At 42.8% G+C, this 13,568-nt stretch overlaps 1 protein-coding gene across 2 annotated transcripts; it reads left to right on the top strand.

The window, feature by feature from the left end:
* Positions 1 to 1,082: 1,082 nt before the first annotated feature.
* Positions 1,083 to 11,319, top strand: STARD4 (StAR related lipid transfer domain containing 4). 2 transcript variants are annotated; one of them, XM_084504345.1, is made up of 6 exons: positions 1,083 to 1,311; positions 3,912 to 3,961; positions 5,453 to 5,579; positions 6,759 to 6,873; positions 7,396 to 7,418; positions 10,236 to 11,319. In XM_084504345.1, exons 1-6 carry the CDS (start codon positions 1,207 to 1,209, stop codon positions 10,281 to 10,283), a joined length of 468 nt encoding a protein of 155 aa, XP_084360471.1. In that variant the 5' UTR covers positions 1,083 to 1,206; the 3' UTR covers positions 10,284 to 11,319. The 2 variants fall into 2 exon arrangements, with proteins under 2 accessions (XP_084360471.1, XP_084360470.1); XM_084504344.1 differs by having other exon boundaries at positions 7,396 to 11,319.
* Positions 11,320 to 13,568: the final 2,249 nt, after the last annotated feature.

Here is a 13,568-nt window from a genome sequence, read left to right as displayed (position 1 = left end):
TCCCTCCTCTTCTAAGGAGGGTGAGTGAGAGAGCAGTTGTGGTGGAGTTCAGCTGCTCAGCATGGTAAAACCACCACGTTGTCCCCCTGTACTCTGCTCTGGTGAGGCCGCACCTCGAGTGCTGTGTTCAGCTTTGGGCCCCTCACTACAAGAAGGACATCTAGGTGCTGGAGGGTGTCCAGAGAAGGGTGACGAAGCCGGTGAGGGGCCTGGAGCACAAGGCCTGTGAAGAGTGGCTGAGGGAACTGGGGGTGTTTGGGCTGGGGAAGAGGAGGCTCAGGGGAGACCTCATTGCTCTCTGCAACTGCCTGAAAGGAAGGTGTGGGGAGCTGGGGGTCAGCCTCTTCTCGCAGGTTACTAGTGATAGGACTAGAGGGAATGGCCTCAAGTTGTGCCAGGGGAGGGTCAGGTTGGAAATGAGGTGACGTTTCCTCTCAGGAAGAGCAGCCAGGCACTGGGACGGGCTGCCCAGGGAGGTGGCGGAGTCACCGTCCCTGGGGGTGCTCAAGGAGAGGCTGGACGTGGTGCTTGGGGACACGGTGTAGGGGGTGACACTGGTGGCAGGAGGGTGGTTGGAGCAGATGACCTTGGAGGGCTTTTCCAACATTAATGGTTCTGTGATTCTATAAATATAGTGTTAACCCAAAATCGTCATTTTCAAAGAAAAAAGCGTCATTTCCCCCCGTGCGCACTCTGACGCTACAGAACCCCACCCCGCCCGCTGACGGGCAGGAGCCTGACGGAAAACCCCGCTCCCCGCGGCCAATCAGAGCGCCCGCCCTCCCCGCGGCAGCCAACGGGCAGGCGCCCTGCGGCCGCCAGCTCGTGACGACACGCCGCCGGCGCGTCGCGCCATGCCGGGCGGCCGCGAGCTTGGGCGGGGACCGCTCCGGCCCCGCCCCGCCCCGCCCCGCCCCGCCCCGCCCCGCCCCACCGCCCGCCCGCCGCGCGCGCTCTCCCGAGGGCGGGCAGCTTCGCCATTGGCTGCAGCGGCGAGCCGGCCGCGCTCCCATTGGCTGCCGCCGTCGGCCGTTGGGCGGCCGTTGCTCGGCGGTTGGGCGGCCGTTCGGGGGGCGGAGCGGGGCGGCCGGCGGTGAGCGGGGGGCTCCGGGACCCGGCATCGGCCTCCGTGACTGGGGAGCGGCTCCGGGCCCCGCTGGCGACCGTGTGAGTGTGAGTGTGTGTGCGGTTCCGCGGGGGAGCGAGATGGAGCCGCTGCCCAGCGCGGCGCCCCTGGCCACGAAGCTGCGGAACACCCTGGTGCAGTACCACGGCATCGCGGACAGCGAGTGGCGGGTCGCCAAGAAAACGGTGAGTGGGCGGCTGCAGGTCACCCCCTGGGAGCAACAACAGAGAGGGAGGGGTGTGACGGGGTGTGACGCGGGTGTGAGGCATCTGGCTGTTATCGCAGGGCGTTCTGAGAGGCCCTCTGAAGTGAACCTGCATGGACAGGGCAGCTTGGGATGGCAGGAGGGGTTTTCCCGGACGTAGTGTGTCATGGCTTGTAGCTGTTGATGTGGAAGGCCCGCACAGTCCTAGCTGTGTGGGGCTGGGGCTTGAAGCAAAAGGGAGGTGTGGGGAGTTGGTGGTCGGCCTCTTCTCACAGGTAATTAGTGATGGGACCAGAGGGAATGGCCTCAAGTTGTGCCAGGGGAGGTTCAGGTTGGAAATGAGGAGACATTTCTGCTCAGAAGGAGCAGTCAGGCTTTGGAATGGGTTGCCCAGGGAGGTGGTGGAGTCACCATCCCTGGGGGTGTTCAAGGACAGGCTGGACCTGGTGCTTAGGGACATGTTTAGTGGGTGACATCGGTGGTAGGGGGGTGGTTGGACCAGGTGATCTTGAAGGTCTTTTCCAACCTGAATGATTCTGTGAAAATTTGAAATGCTGCTAGCGCTAGCAGTGCTGTGATATGCTCACTTGTACTTTCCAATTAACCAGCCACAGCCTTGTAGTTAGGCTCTGCTGGCTTTTGGTATCTCTTTTTGTCAATAATCATAGAATCAATTACGTTTGAAAAAAGTCTTCAAGAACACATGCTTCAGCTTCCAAATGTCTTCCTCATAAAATGTGAGATCACTGTCTGTTCCTTCCCTCATGTTGCTTCATATGTTTTCATTGCCTTCAAGCTGTGACTGTTTATCAGAGCCTCCATGGTATGAGAAGGCCCCCCCCCCTCCCTTGAAGAGAATGAGAGAATGCAGCTCCTGCTTTCCCAAAGCAGTTTGCCATATCCTTCTGTTGAGCTGCTTGGCTTCTCAGAGTTCTGCTTCATTAAGCTAAATAGACTTTGGTGCATCAACTGTAGGCTGTTGGAATACTTTTTACCCCTGTCTTGCACAGCAGGTAGAAATGTGTTTTGACATCTCAGTTTGGCAGTGTGGTGGGACTAGTGGAGGAAATTTGCGTCCCCCTCTCCTGCTATGGGCAGGGACACCTTCCATTACGTTAGATGTCCCAGAGGCCCCCTCCAGCCTGACAATGAACAGATCCAGGAATGGGGATTCCACAGCTTCTCTGGGCAACCTGTTCTCAGCACTCTCAGAATAAAGAATTTCTTCCTTATATCTAATATAAATCTTTTAGTTTAAAGCCGTTACCTACTGCTACATACCCAGTAAGGTACTGAAAGGGCACTAAGTTCTCTCCAGAGCCTTCTCCAGGCTGAACAATTCAAACTTTTTCAACTTCTCTTCATAGGACTATGATTATCCTCATGGCCCTCCTCTGGACTTGTTCTAATACATCCATGTCCTTCTTGTGCTGGGTGCACCAGAGCTGAACGCGGTGGTCCAGTGGGGTCTCATGAGAGCAGGGCAGAGGGGGACAATCACCTCCATCACCAAGCTGACTACACTACTTTGGGTGCAGCCTTGGACACAGTTGGCTTTCTGGGCTGCAAGCACACATTGCTGGCTCGTGTTGAGCTTCTCATCAACCAGCACCCCCATGTCCTTCTCTTCAGGGCTGCTCTCAATCTCTGTCCAGCCTGTGTTTGTGCTTGGGATTGCCCTGACCCAGTTGCAGGGCCTCGTATGTGGCCTTGTTGAATTTCATGAGGTTCTCACAGGCACACCTCTCAGCATGTCCAGGTCCCTCCGGATGACATCACTTCCTTTCCTCCCGTGCGTTGACTGCACCACTCAGCCTGGTGTCATCAGCAAATGTGCTGAGGGTGGACTCGATCCCACTGTTGTGTACTTGTGGATGCAGTACTTATGCTACTGTTGTTTAGGATGTTTAGGCCTTAGAGCTTATGTAGTCATGATCCCAAACAAAAAGTAAGTAGTATTTTCTTTAATGATGAATTTCAGAGATTTTGTATGTAGGTTCCATTTTATAGTTAGATAATAATCAGAGGTTACCATTTTCCTTATTTTATCTGGCATACTCTAAAACAAATAGACCACTTCGCAAGACATTTCTAGTCAGGCATATAGGAGGGAAGGGTAATTTAAGCCTGCTTGTATGCTATTGTCAGCACTTCCTGTACACATCTGCTTGGTCATGTGTTACAGGAGTGCAGGCACAGACTGTATGGTCTTCTTGTCTGGATAGTGGTTTTCCAGTTGCCTTTAATTGAAAAGCTGTATCTAATATGTCTTTCCGTTATTCTGTATGTATTCCTAGTAAATTGGCTTGGCCTGCAAAGCTGTTTATCTGCTCAGACTTCTAGTACTTGATACAGAGAAAGGCAATTGACTGATTTTTTTGAAAGAATGGAGGATTACCAGCAAAGACATCTGAAAGATGTCTGCTTTTCTATAGGAAAATATACAAGAGAGCACTTTGGGGTGAGCCACAGTTAATGATAGCGTATTTTGCTTTTCATTAGAAAAACTGAGGCATTTTCTCGACATCTTAGAATGGTATGTAAGTGGCAAGTAACATCATATCTTCCATTTTATTTCAGAAAGATGCAACGGTGTGGCGTAAACCATCAGAGGAATTCAGTGGATACCTGTAAGTTTGCCTGCAGACTAGATCAATTTTTAAGGTTCCACAGATGTGCTTTATAGAGTTCAGATATGAAGGTTCTGATTCTTCACAGGAGAAGCTAAGTGGGTCATCTGGTGTGCCTTGTTGTCATTTAAAGGCCTGTACCATTTATTTTGGGTGTTATGCTTTGATGATTTGTGCTTTCTTGGTGTCCAGACACCACAAAACTCCCACTGGCTGATGTGGGCAACAACATAAGTCCAAACTTCTTAGAAATATACATCACATACAGGTTCAGTAGGTCTGCAGCATTACTGAGTGACAAGCCAGTCAGTGTTTGCACACTGTTAGTGACTATGCAACTGGTAGAATAAAACATCAAGCATGTAGTTGTGGGCAAGATGTGTGACATAAAGACCATTCCCATGTGAGTTTCTGTCATTGGGTTCTGTAGTTAGTGGTAGGTTTAAATGGAGAAATAGTTATTAGAAAGCAGCAGTTTGAAGAAAGGAAGAGTGCTGTGTAAAGGTAGTGTTTGAAAGTACATGAAGGACTGATATGCTTGGGGTACTGCAAGTCCTGGTGAATCTGCTAGAACTGACAACCCCAGGTACCACAAGTCTACTGACTCTGTACTGGGCCACCAGCACAGTAGCATGAACACCAAGTTGTGTGAGTTAAACCACTGCCAAAAAAGTCAGCTGCTATATGCAGCTGACTCCAGGATTGTGAACACACCCAATTTAAAAAAGGACACTGAAATTTCCAAACAGCCACCAGGCACTGGCATTCTTGGTGTACACTGAGGCTGGCCACAGTCAGCTAACTATGAGTGAAAAGGGGTGAAATGTGCAAGAGAAAAAATGAATGGGTTGTGTGACTGGTTGCCTACTATTAATAAGAAGAGCTTAATGAATAAGAAGTGTTTTGAAAATAGTGGTTATTAACATTTTTTCCCTCTCAGGAGAATGAGACCTAGTAATTCAAGTAATCAACATTTCTAGTATCTACTTAACATAATGAACGTTCTGTAAAGTCTTACACCAAATTATTTGGTACTCTAATAGGCCACCAAGGCATAATGTAGTTTCTTGTTAGCTTGGTTCTACTACTGTTACCTCTACTTTATGAGGACTGTGACTGTTTTTCTCATTGTATACCTGCTCTCTTTTCTATTCGCTTGTAGTTTTACTTGTCCCTGGTGACCTCCTTTGCTCCCATTGCAAGAGCAGCAAAATAACAAGCTGTTAGAGAAATAAACATGATGATTTTTATTTGAGGAAAGAGGTTGCAATTTAAGAAATACAGATTGCAGCATAAGGACAAAGCTTCCTAGAATTATGCCTATTGCAGAAAAGGATACACGCAGGGATCTTCTTCTGTACTGTCTTTCTGATACAATTATCCACTGACTATAATTCCAGATACCAAGGCATTATAGTCAGTGTATTGTTGCAAACTAAAGGAATACTGAATGAGAATTTCTGACTTAAATGTAAACTTATGTTTCTCTAGCTACAAAGCTCAAGGAGTGGTGGAAGATGTTACTAACAGAATTGTGGATCATATTCGCCCTGGACCTTATAGGCTGCACTGGGACAGCTTAATGACTACGATGGACATCATGGAAACATTTGAGGAGGTAAAGACTTGCATACAGATTTTTAAAGGAAATGTGTGTAGGCACGTATGTGAATCTAACATCACAGAAAAGCAGTAGTTCCAATTAGTACTGATATTTTTACTTGTGTTTTCTTCAATGCATGTTTATTTGCATGGACAGTATGAATACATGCTGTGGGTAACTTCAGAAGATGCTTTCTGGCTGCACAGCCCTCTTCTGCAGCTTGACATTCAGCTTTCCATGAATGAAAAAACATAAAGGAATAAAACCTGAAAGGTTGCAGCTGAGATGTGGGAGCTGTGGTACAATTCACATGTAGAAGAGTTATAGTGTAATATTCTACACATCAGAGGCTTTACATTCTCCTCACTTTCATCTATTCCACAGTAAATAAGGTTGTTGGTATTAATAATCCACTCGTGCTTCTACAGAAACTACAACCTGTTCCTAAAAGGTTTTCTTAGCTGTGTGGCAGGGCTTTGTGCTGAGCGCAAAAATAATTTGTACTGGAGGGCAAGACATGATAAAGAGGAATACTTTTGAAATTGGTTATGTAGAAGTTGTTAACCTTGTTTTGGTTACTGGGGACATCCACTATGACTTTAAAACCCTGTAGGCATCTGGCTTAAACACAGATGCATTGTTTCGTGCTCTGGCTTTTCAGGAGGATTTATATGATAATGTGTTTTTGCTAATTGCTCCTTAGTATTTACACAAACTTAAGTGTCTCATAAGAAAGGCTTTTTGGAAGACTTGTTTGCATTCTGTTTTGTTCACTTGGTGGATTAAAAGCCCTTGACAGAGGATCTTAGTACTGAGTGCAGCTTCTTGCAGTTTATTCATGATCTTTTCAGACTTGCTAGGTAGTGGGAAGGGAATGTAAAATCCACATGGCTTTCAGTTCCCAGACATAACTTAAAATTCTATTGTTTTAATCAGGATGGTTTAAAGGAGCCAGATACCCTCAGCCTCTGCAGTGCTCAGTTGCAGACTACAAGTTCTTAAGAACTTCCAGCCTTTAGACCAAAAATGACACTTCCGTTAAGATCTCACTGAAGTTTTCTGGACAGCATGTAGTTGAAAGATAGCACCATCTTTTTTGGAAAAGGCTAGCTGCCTACCAGCTTAAATATCCCTGTATTCATTATAATAAGGTATTTTTGTTTTGTTACTCTCCTCGTTCTGTCACTCAACAAGAACTGCTGTGTGATGCGTTACACCACTGCTGGCCAGCTCTGGAATATCATAGCACCAAGGGAGTTTGTTGACTTCTCTTACACCACAAACTACGAAGATGGTCTTCTAACATGTGGTAAGGCACCACTTACCTTTGCTCAATTCTTATTTTGCAGCACCTGTCTGCCTTAAGATTTGGTTCAAATTAAGTATAGTTCTGTAGTAAACATTCAAAAATGATATAAAATGGTCTCCAATTAGTATTTCAGAGGTATTTTAGAGATTTTACAGATTTAAAGAAGTATACAAGTTATTGCTTTGCCCATTAGCCATTCATGTGTGACAGGACTCATTTATGCCAACTGTAGGACGGGAGTGGTAGAGACAAATTGTGTAGTTTGTCTCAGCTTATACAGCAAACTGAGTGAAGTAAAAAGCTTCCTAGTAAGTGGGAGGAATGTCTTTACTGTCCATTTCTGCTTGTTAAGCTCGGCTTATTTGTGAAGGAGTGTGGATGACAAGGAGGCAGCTTTCAGGTATGCAAGTATCCAAAAGCTTAAAGTGTTCCTGTCACTACTACTAAATTCCCCAGGTAGAAACTTTTATTTTTTCTCTCTCTGAAATTAATTTTCCTTTTCTTTTTTGTTTTCCTTGACAGGTATTAGCCTTGAGTATGGAGAGGTGAGACCTGATTTTGTCCGTGGATTCAATCACCCTTGCGGTTGGTTCTGCGTCCCTCTTAAAGACTATCCTAACCACAGTCTTTTGACGGGTTACATTCAGACAGAACTGCGAGGGATGCTGCCACAATCTGCAGTAGACACTGCCATGGCTAGTACTCTGGCCAATTTCTACTCTGACCTCAAAAAGGCACTGAAAACATAGGCAAAAAGTGACTCAGAAGCCCATGCGTTTCTTGCAATCAAATTACATTGTTTAGCTTAGCATAGGTTAGCTACTGAGTTCAGAGGTAACATTGTTCCTGAATGGTTCCTGAACCTTTATGTAGAAGGATCCAAACAACTTTGATGTGATAACTTAGCATACATTCCTAATTCACAGCACAAGATTTTGTTTCTTGCTCAGCACACTGCAACTGTGTGAGGAGTAGTCTGAATCTAAACACAAGATGAGTGTGGGCATGAAAAATGCATACAAACTCGGCTCTCACCAACACTATTGAGAGTAGAGTACTCAGGATTTTGTGGGTGCAGGTTGCTGTACAGGCAGCATCTCATTGGAGATGTAATTTTGTAATATATATATATATTTTTATATTTAAGTTTTTGGTTTGTGTAGTTTGTAAAGGTGCATCTTTAATTTCTGTTTTAGAAATTTGCTTTGATTTACTATTGAGATGGTCCATAGCTAAATTTTTAAACAGTACTGTTCATAAGAAAGTTATTTGCTCATGTTAGCAAAATAAGTATTCATTACTGGCATTTCTTTGATATTGTAACTGTAGCTTGATAACTGTTGTAAGTAACAGTCTCAGTGCATAGATAAAGAAATGTCTTTACAGCTGATCCAAAGCTCATTTAAGTCATCACGTGTCTTTTCATAGTATAGTGGGGTTTTAGTCATGCAAATAATTGTCAAAAGAGCAAACATCCAGTGGATCCTCTGTAATACTCTGCACTCCTAAATGATTTTTTACTTGAATTTGCATGTAATTGTGTTCTCTAGCTTAATTTTTGTCTTCCTAAACTGAAAAACCAGGAGTTACTAGAAGTACAGACAGTACCACTAACTTGCTTCAGACATAGTCATTGGTTTAACCACAAGAGTACAGACTGCACTGCACTAGGGCTTTCTGTTGATTTTTGCAATAAATGAAATGAGCATCTTAAAACACAAGGAACTGAAGGTCAAAGCACAAGCTGTAGAGTTGCTCAGAGCCGCTGGATAGTGGAAGATCAAATTTTTAAGGATATTCAGTCTCACAGTGATGCTGATGGCTATACAGGAGGGGCTTTCAAAAGCCTACTGTCTGTGCTGCTAGGAACCCGAATTCTCTAAAACATTACGTTGAGAATTTAATGTTGGTATGCATCATTTGCTCAGGTAAGATTGTAATTGTCTCTGTGCTTTACTAGTGTAAGTGCAGCTGCACAGTAGTTTGGGAAAGTACCCTAGAGCCATAATATTGTGGGACCATTGTATACATACAATCCAAGGACACAAAACAGTGGCCTCAAGTTGTGCCAGGGGAGTTTTGGATTGGACATTAAGAAGAACATCTTCATGGAAAAGGTGGTTAGGGATTGGAACAGGCTGCCCAGGAGGGAAGTGGTGGAGTCACACTTCCTGGAGGTATTTAGGAAATTTGTGGACCTGGCACTAAAGGACATGGTTTAGCAGTTGCCTTGGTGTTAGGTGGATGGTTGGCTTAATAATCTTAAGGGTCGTCTCCAATTTAAATGATCCTATGATAACAGAGGAAGCCATGCATAGACTACATGTATAGTCACTAATCTGTGCGTATTGATGTCTCCTTTTTTTAAAGCTTCTGGGCTGATTGAGGGGTTTTGATACAGATGTATAAAGAGCAAAATACTCCATTGCTCCATAAAGAGCACAGATTAAACCTTCACAGAGCCACATCAGTGTTACAGAAGCAGGTCGAAGGGAGCTCAAGACTCTTATGAGAGGATGTTTGCAGAGCACTAGATACTGCAGAAAAGATCACAAGGTCCTTGTAGTAAATACCTATTATAAGGGCTCTAGCATCTCCAGAATATCAAGCCTTATTTGTGTTAAGTGAAATGGCTTTTTACACTTTCAATGAAGATAGGCTGATGAAGCACAGAGCAGCCAAAGAAAGAAGGCTTGCGTTTAAACAGAAGAAAATCACTGGCATTTTAAGTATGAAGGTGGTTTTTATATACATTTTCTCCATGAAGGTTTCCTTTTTATTTTCCTTTATTTTATTTCCTTTTTAGTTTTCAATAACAGTCCTAGGGGTGGAAAGATCTTGTGATGAAGGGCAAATATCTGAAAGCAAAGCAGGCCTTCTATTTTGCATTGTGGTACATTATAATTTGTTCCTTTAGCACTGATTCAGCTGGCTTCATACGTTTTAACACCAGTAGTCTATTGCTTCTGCCAATGAGTCTGAACATTAAAATTAATAACAGAATAGAGATTACAGAGGCAGAGACAGGAGCTAGATGTTTTTATGTCAGCATAATACAATTCTTCTGTTTTCATATAGGGAGAAATTATGGAAGGTGCTAGCAAACCTTAAGGATTTATTTTCTTGGGGATTCTCATTCCTGTAAAAAAATTACTCATTCAAGTAAAAAAATTTCTAGTTTAGGAGCACAACAATTGACAAGGTATGCTGATTACACTGCTGAAGCAATGCATAGTTGGTAGCCCTACACTGATTATTCTAAACAGTTCATCTGTGGAGTAATACTGAACTGTAAGAAAGGTGTCCAGTTTCATATAGTATTGTATTTGTTTAAAATCAAAACTTTCTTTCTTTTTATATAGCTAGGGATTGAGAGGAGTGTTAGATCATGCGGCAGAGCTGTTCTTTAACCAGAGTACATTCAGAACGAAGAAAGCCATGAAATCAAGTACTGATCAGAAAAGAACTTCTTTCCACATCACTGCATTGCTTTCCTCCTAAGGTAATGGACAGCCTAGATGGAACAAGGTGGTACAAATAGGAAGAGAACTGAAGGGACAGAAGTGCAGGAACATGTTACTTAGCTTGTTAGGAGGTAGTTTGAGACAAAGTAAATTATTTTGTGTAGATTGCTGTCATCATCACAACAGCAGAATTTGTGCACATTTGTGAGGTTAGCCAATATTTTTGTTGGGAAGGGTCACAGGCTACATTTGTTACTTCAATTTAGTGTTTCAGCTAAACTAGAACAGGACTGTGTCATCTGAAAGCAGCTTCTGAATGAGGCACCCAAGATACCAGTTTTTGCTGGAGAAATAGCATGTACATATATATAAATGCATCAGAATTATTTTTATATGACTAGTAACTGGGGGGAAAAATAAATACTCTTTTCAGGGGCTTAGGCAATATACCAGTTTATTTAAAGTTTGGCACTTTAACTAGTTCCTGTGTGTGTGGATGGGAAGGATGGCTAATGATAAGATGATTTGCATGTTTAGCTTTTGTTTGTCATTGAAAACCTTCATCATTGAATCTTGTGCGTAATTGTGCTGCTTGTTTTGTACTCTACCACAGCCTGCTAGGAGGTGGAACAGTACCTCAGACAGATACTCTGGGAACAGCACAAGCCTTGATCTCACATTTGATTAATTTATAATGCTTTTAATAGACCAAAATGTGATGACAGTGTGTAATTCCTTCAGTAATCATAAATAACGAGAACTATTTGACTGTGTGAACTGGTGATTAATAAACCTATAAGGTTCATTGCTGGAAAAAGAGCCATGGTTCTATTGAAACCAGTCAAGTTGTACCTATGTTCAGAAAGTATAAATCAATCTGTCTTAACAGTGGTTTTAACTGACTGTGTTCAGTGCTTAAGAGATTTGTGGTTTATATTTTGAATGCAATTGCAGAATAAATTAAAACATGAACTCCAACAGACTCATGATGCATCTTTTTCAATACTTGTGCAGTTGGATGTAGCATTTGGCTCGTTTGGGGGGAGTTGTGTCTGGTTAACTAGCATCTTCAACTGCATGGTGATGTAATACTGTCAGTCTCCATATACTTAAAAACAAACTCCAGTATCTTTATTTAAAATCATGATTCAGCCTAGGAAGATTTCAACTTCCCAGAACAACTCAGACTCAGATTTCTGCTAAATTAAAATATCTTGAAAAAGATACAGGTAGGATTTTCTCATAACTTTTATGTACATATTTTTAATGACCCCACGATTGCTGTGGAAGAACTTAGTTTTCTCTTAATATTACTTGTCTTTTAACATGTTCAAGAAATGGTTTCTTAACCATCATAATTAAGTGCATCCTAAACACATGGGCACATAGCATCTTGCAAAAAATGTGTATTAGGGTTACATTCCAGAACATTTATTTTGACATGTATTTAATAAACAAGCAAAGGAAGAAAATACCAGTACCATATGCAGAATCTTTGCTTTTGTCTCTTTTTAAGCCTATAGGAAGGCGGGAGAGCTCTGTAGCATTTTACTTCAGAGCAGAGTTGCAGCCATCTTATCTTGCTTAGGAAAGGAACTGTGCCTCTGAGATACAGCACACTCTTGTAGGGAATGTAACATCTCACCGTATTACAAAGTGGGGTAGAGGTAGGTACAGAAGCTACTTCAGATCATTGGAAAATGATTAAGTATGCTAGTTAGGATTATTAAGAAAAACTGTGATGTTTAATCCTAATCTAAACCCATTTTATGATGGAAGACAGGAAGATGGAAGCAATTAATAAAATACATGCTAAAGATGAAATGTTCTGTAGGGACATCTGAAGTCCTAGACCAGAAGCTACGCTATATGATACATTCTGCCTTTTCCAGTCCTCACTGGGGTGTGCTGGTGACTCAGAATACAGGTACGGACTGATAAATGTGGAGTCCATCTTCCCAGGAACTGTGCCTCTAGCAGGGGGAAAACAGACGCAAATGATATCAGAACATGACAGGAGATGCTTGCACATGTTTCACAGTTGATCCCCACAGGAAGAGGTGTCACGATACCCTTGCTTAGGCATCTGGCTTAAAGTGCCCCCAAATCAGCACATTATCCAGAAACGTCTTTTCTAAAGTGAATTTCTCTTTCAGTGAGTCAAGCCAATATGAATACATAAGGATCCTTGAAAAGTTTTTTTTTGTTTTGTTTTGTTTTGTTTTGTTTTGTTTTTGTTTTGTTTTTTGATACAGGTGATGTCTGTGAAGCTATTAGATCAACAACTTAATTATTAGATCAACAACTTAAGAAACAACTTGCTCAGGCTGGCCAAGGGGGCTGATTTGGCTGTGCTCTCATGCCTCATAGAAAGCATTTCCTGAGCTCTCTGCCTGGGTCTTCTCACCTGCTTTGCAACACAGATCCAGCTCCTAGGCATGTTATGAGCTCAGAGTACAGGACAACAAAATACCATCCTGAGTAAGATTCCCTGACTTGCTCACGATTACTACCCGAGCACTGCCTTTAATTTGGGTTTCAGTTGCACAGCATTAAGGCTAGCATGTTGATGTTATTAATTTAGGCCTTCAGGCTCACTGGACAGTGCTCCAAGGGAGTGCATCTGAGCAGTTGCAAGCATGAGTCCTTTGTTATTTGGATGCAATCCAAAATTTTAGTAGCCTTTGGATTCATAATAAACGTTTGCAGAAAACAGATCTCCATGATAGACAAGCTGCTAACTGCAACACAATGACTCAGAACTTTATAGAACACTTTCTGGTCACAAGAATAGCAAAGCAGAGATCGCTCAAGGAGTTTGCAGTGCTTCATTGCTGGAGGTCTTTAAGAACAAATAAAATGTCTATCTACCTCACATAACCCTCCATGGAGCACAGTGATAGACCTTACAATAGTCCTTCCAGTCCTCTTGTTCTGTATTCCACCACTTGTAACAGATTTATCAGATTTTTTATTATTTTATTATTTTTTTTTTTAATCCAACTGCTAAGCTTTTAAGGGAAGAGAAGTTGAAATGTTATGCCAAGTTGGAAGTAATTCACAACTGTGCTAGGAACTGATGAGACACATAATTTCATCTCACTATAATGATGACTACCATCCCTTATTCCACACTGAACATTAGCTGTCAGTAAATAACAGATGTAAGCATGTCTAGATTAACTATTTTATTTAGCATCAGATCAGTCATGCAAGCCACTTATTAAAAAC

The sequence above is a fragment of the Aythya ferina genome, assembly GCF_964211825.1.
Source record: "Aythya ferina genome assembly, chromosome: Z".
In the NCBI taxonomy this organism is placed as follows: Eukaryota; Metazoa; Chordata; class Aves; order Anseriformes; family Anatidae; genus Aythya; species Aythya ferina.
This window is presented reverse-complemented; position numbering and strand designations above follow the sequence as displayed.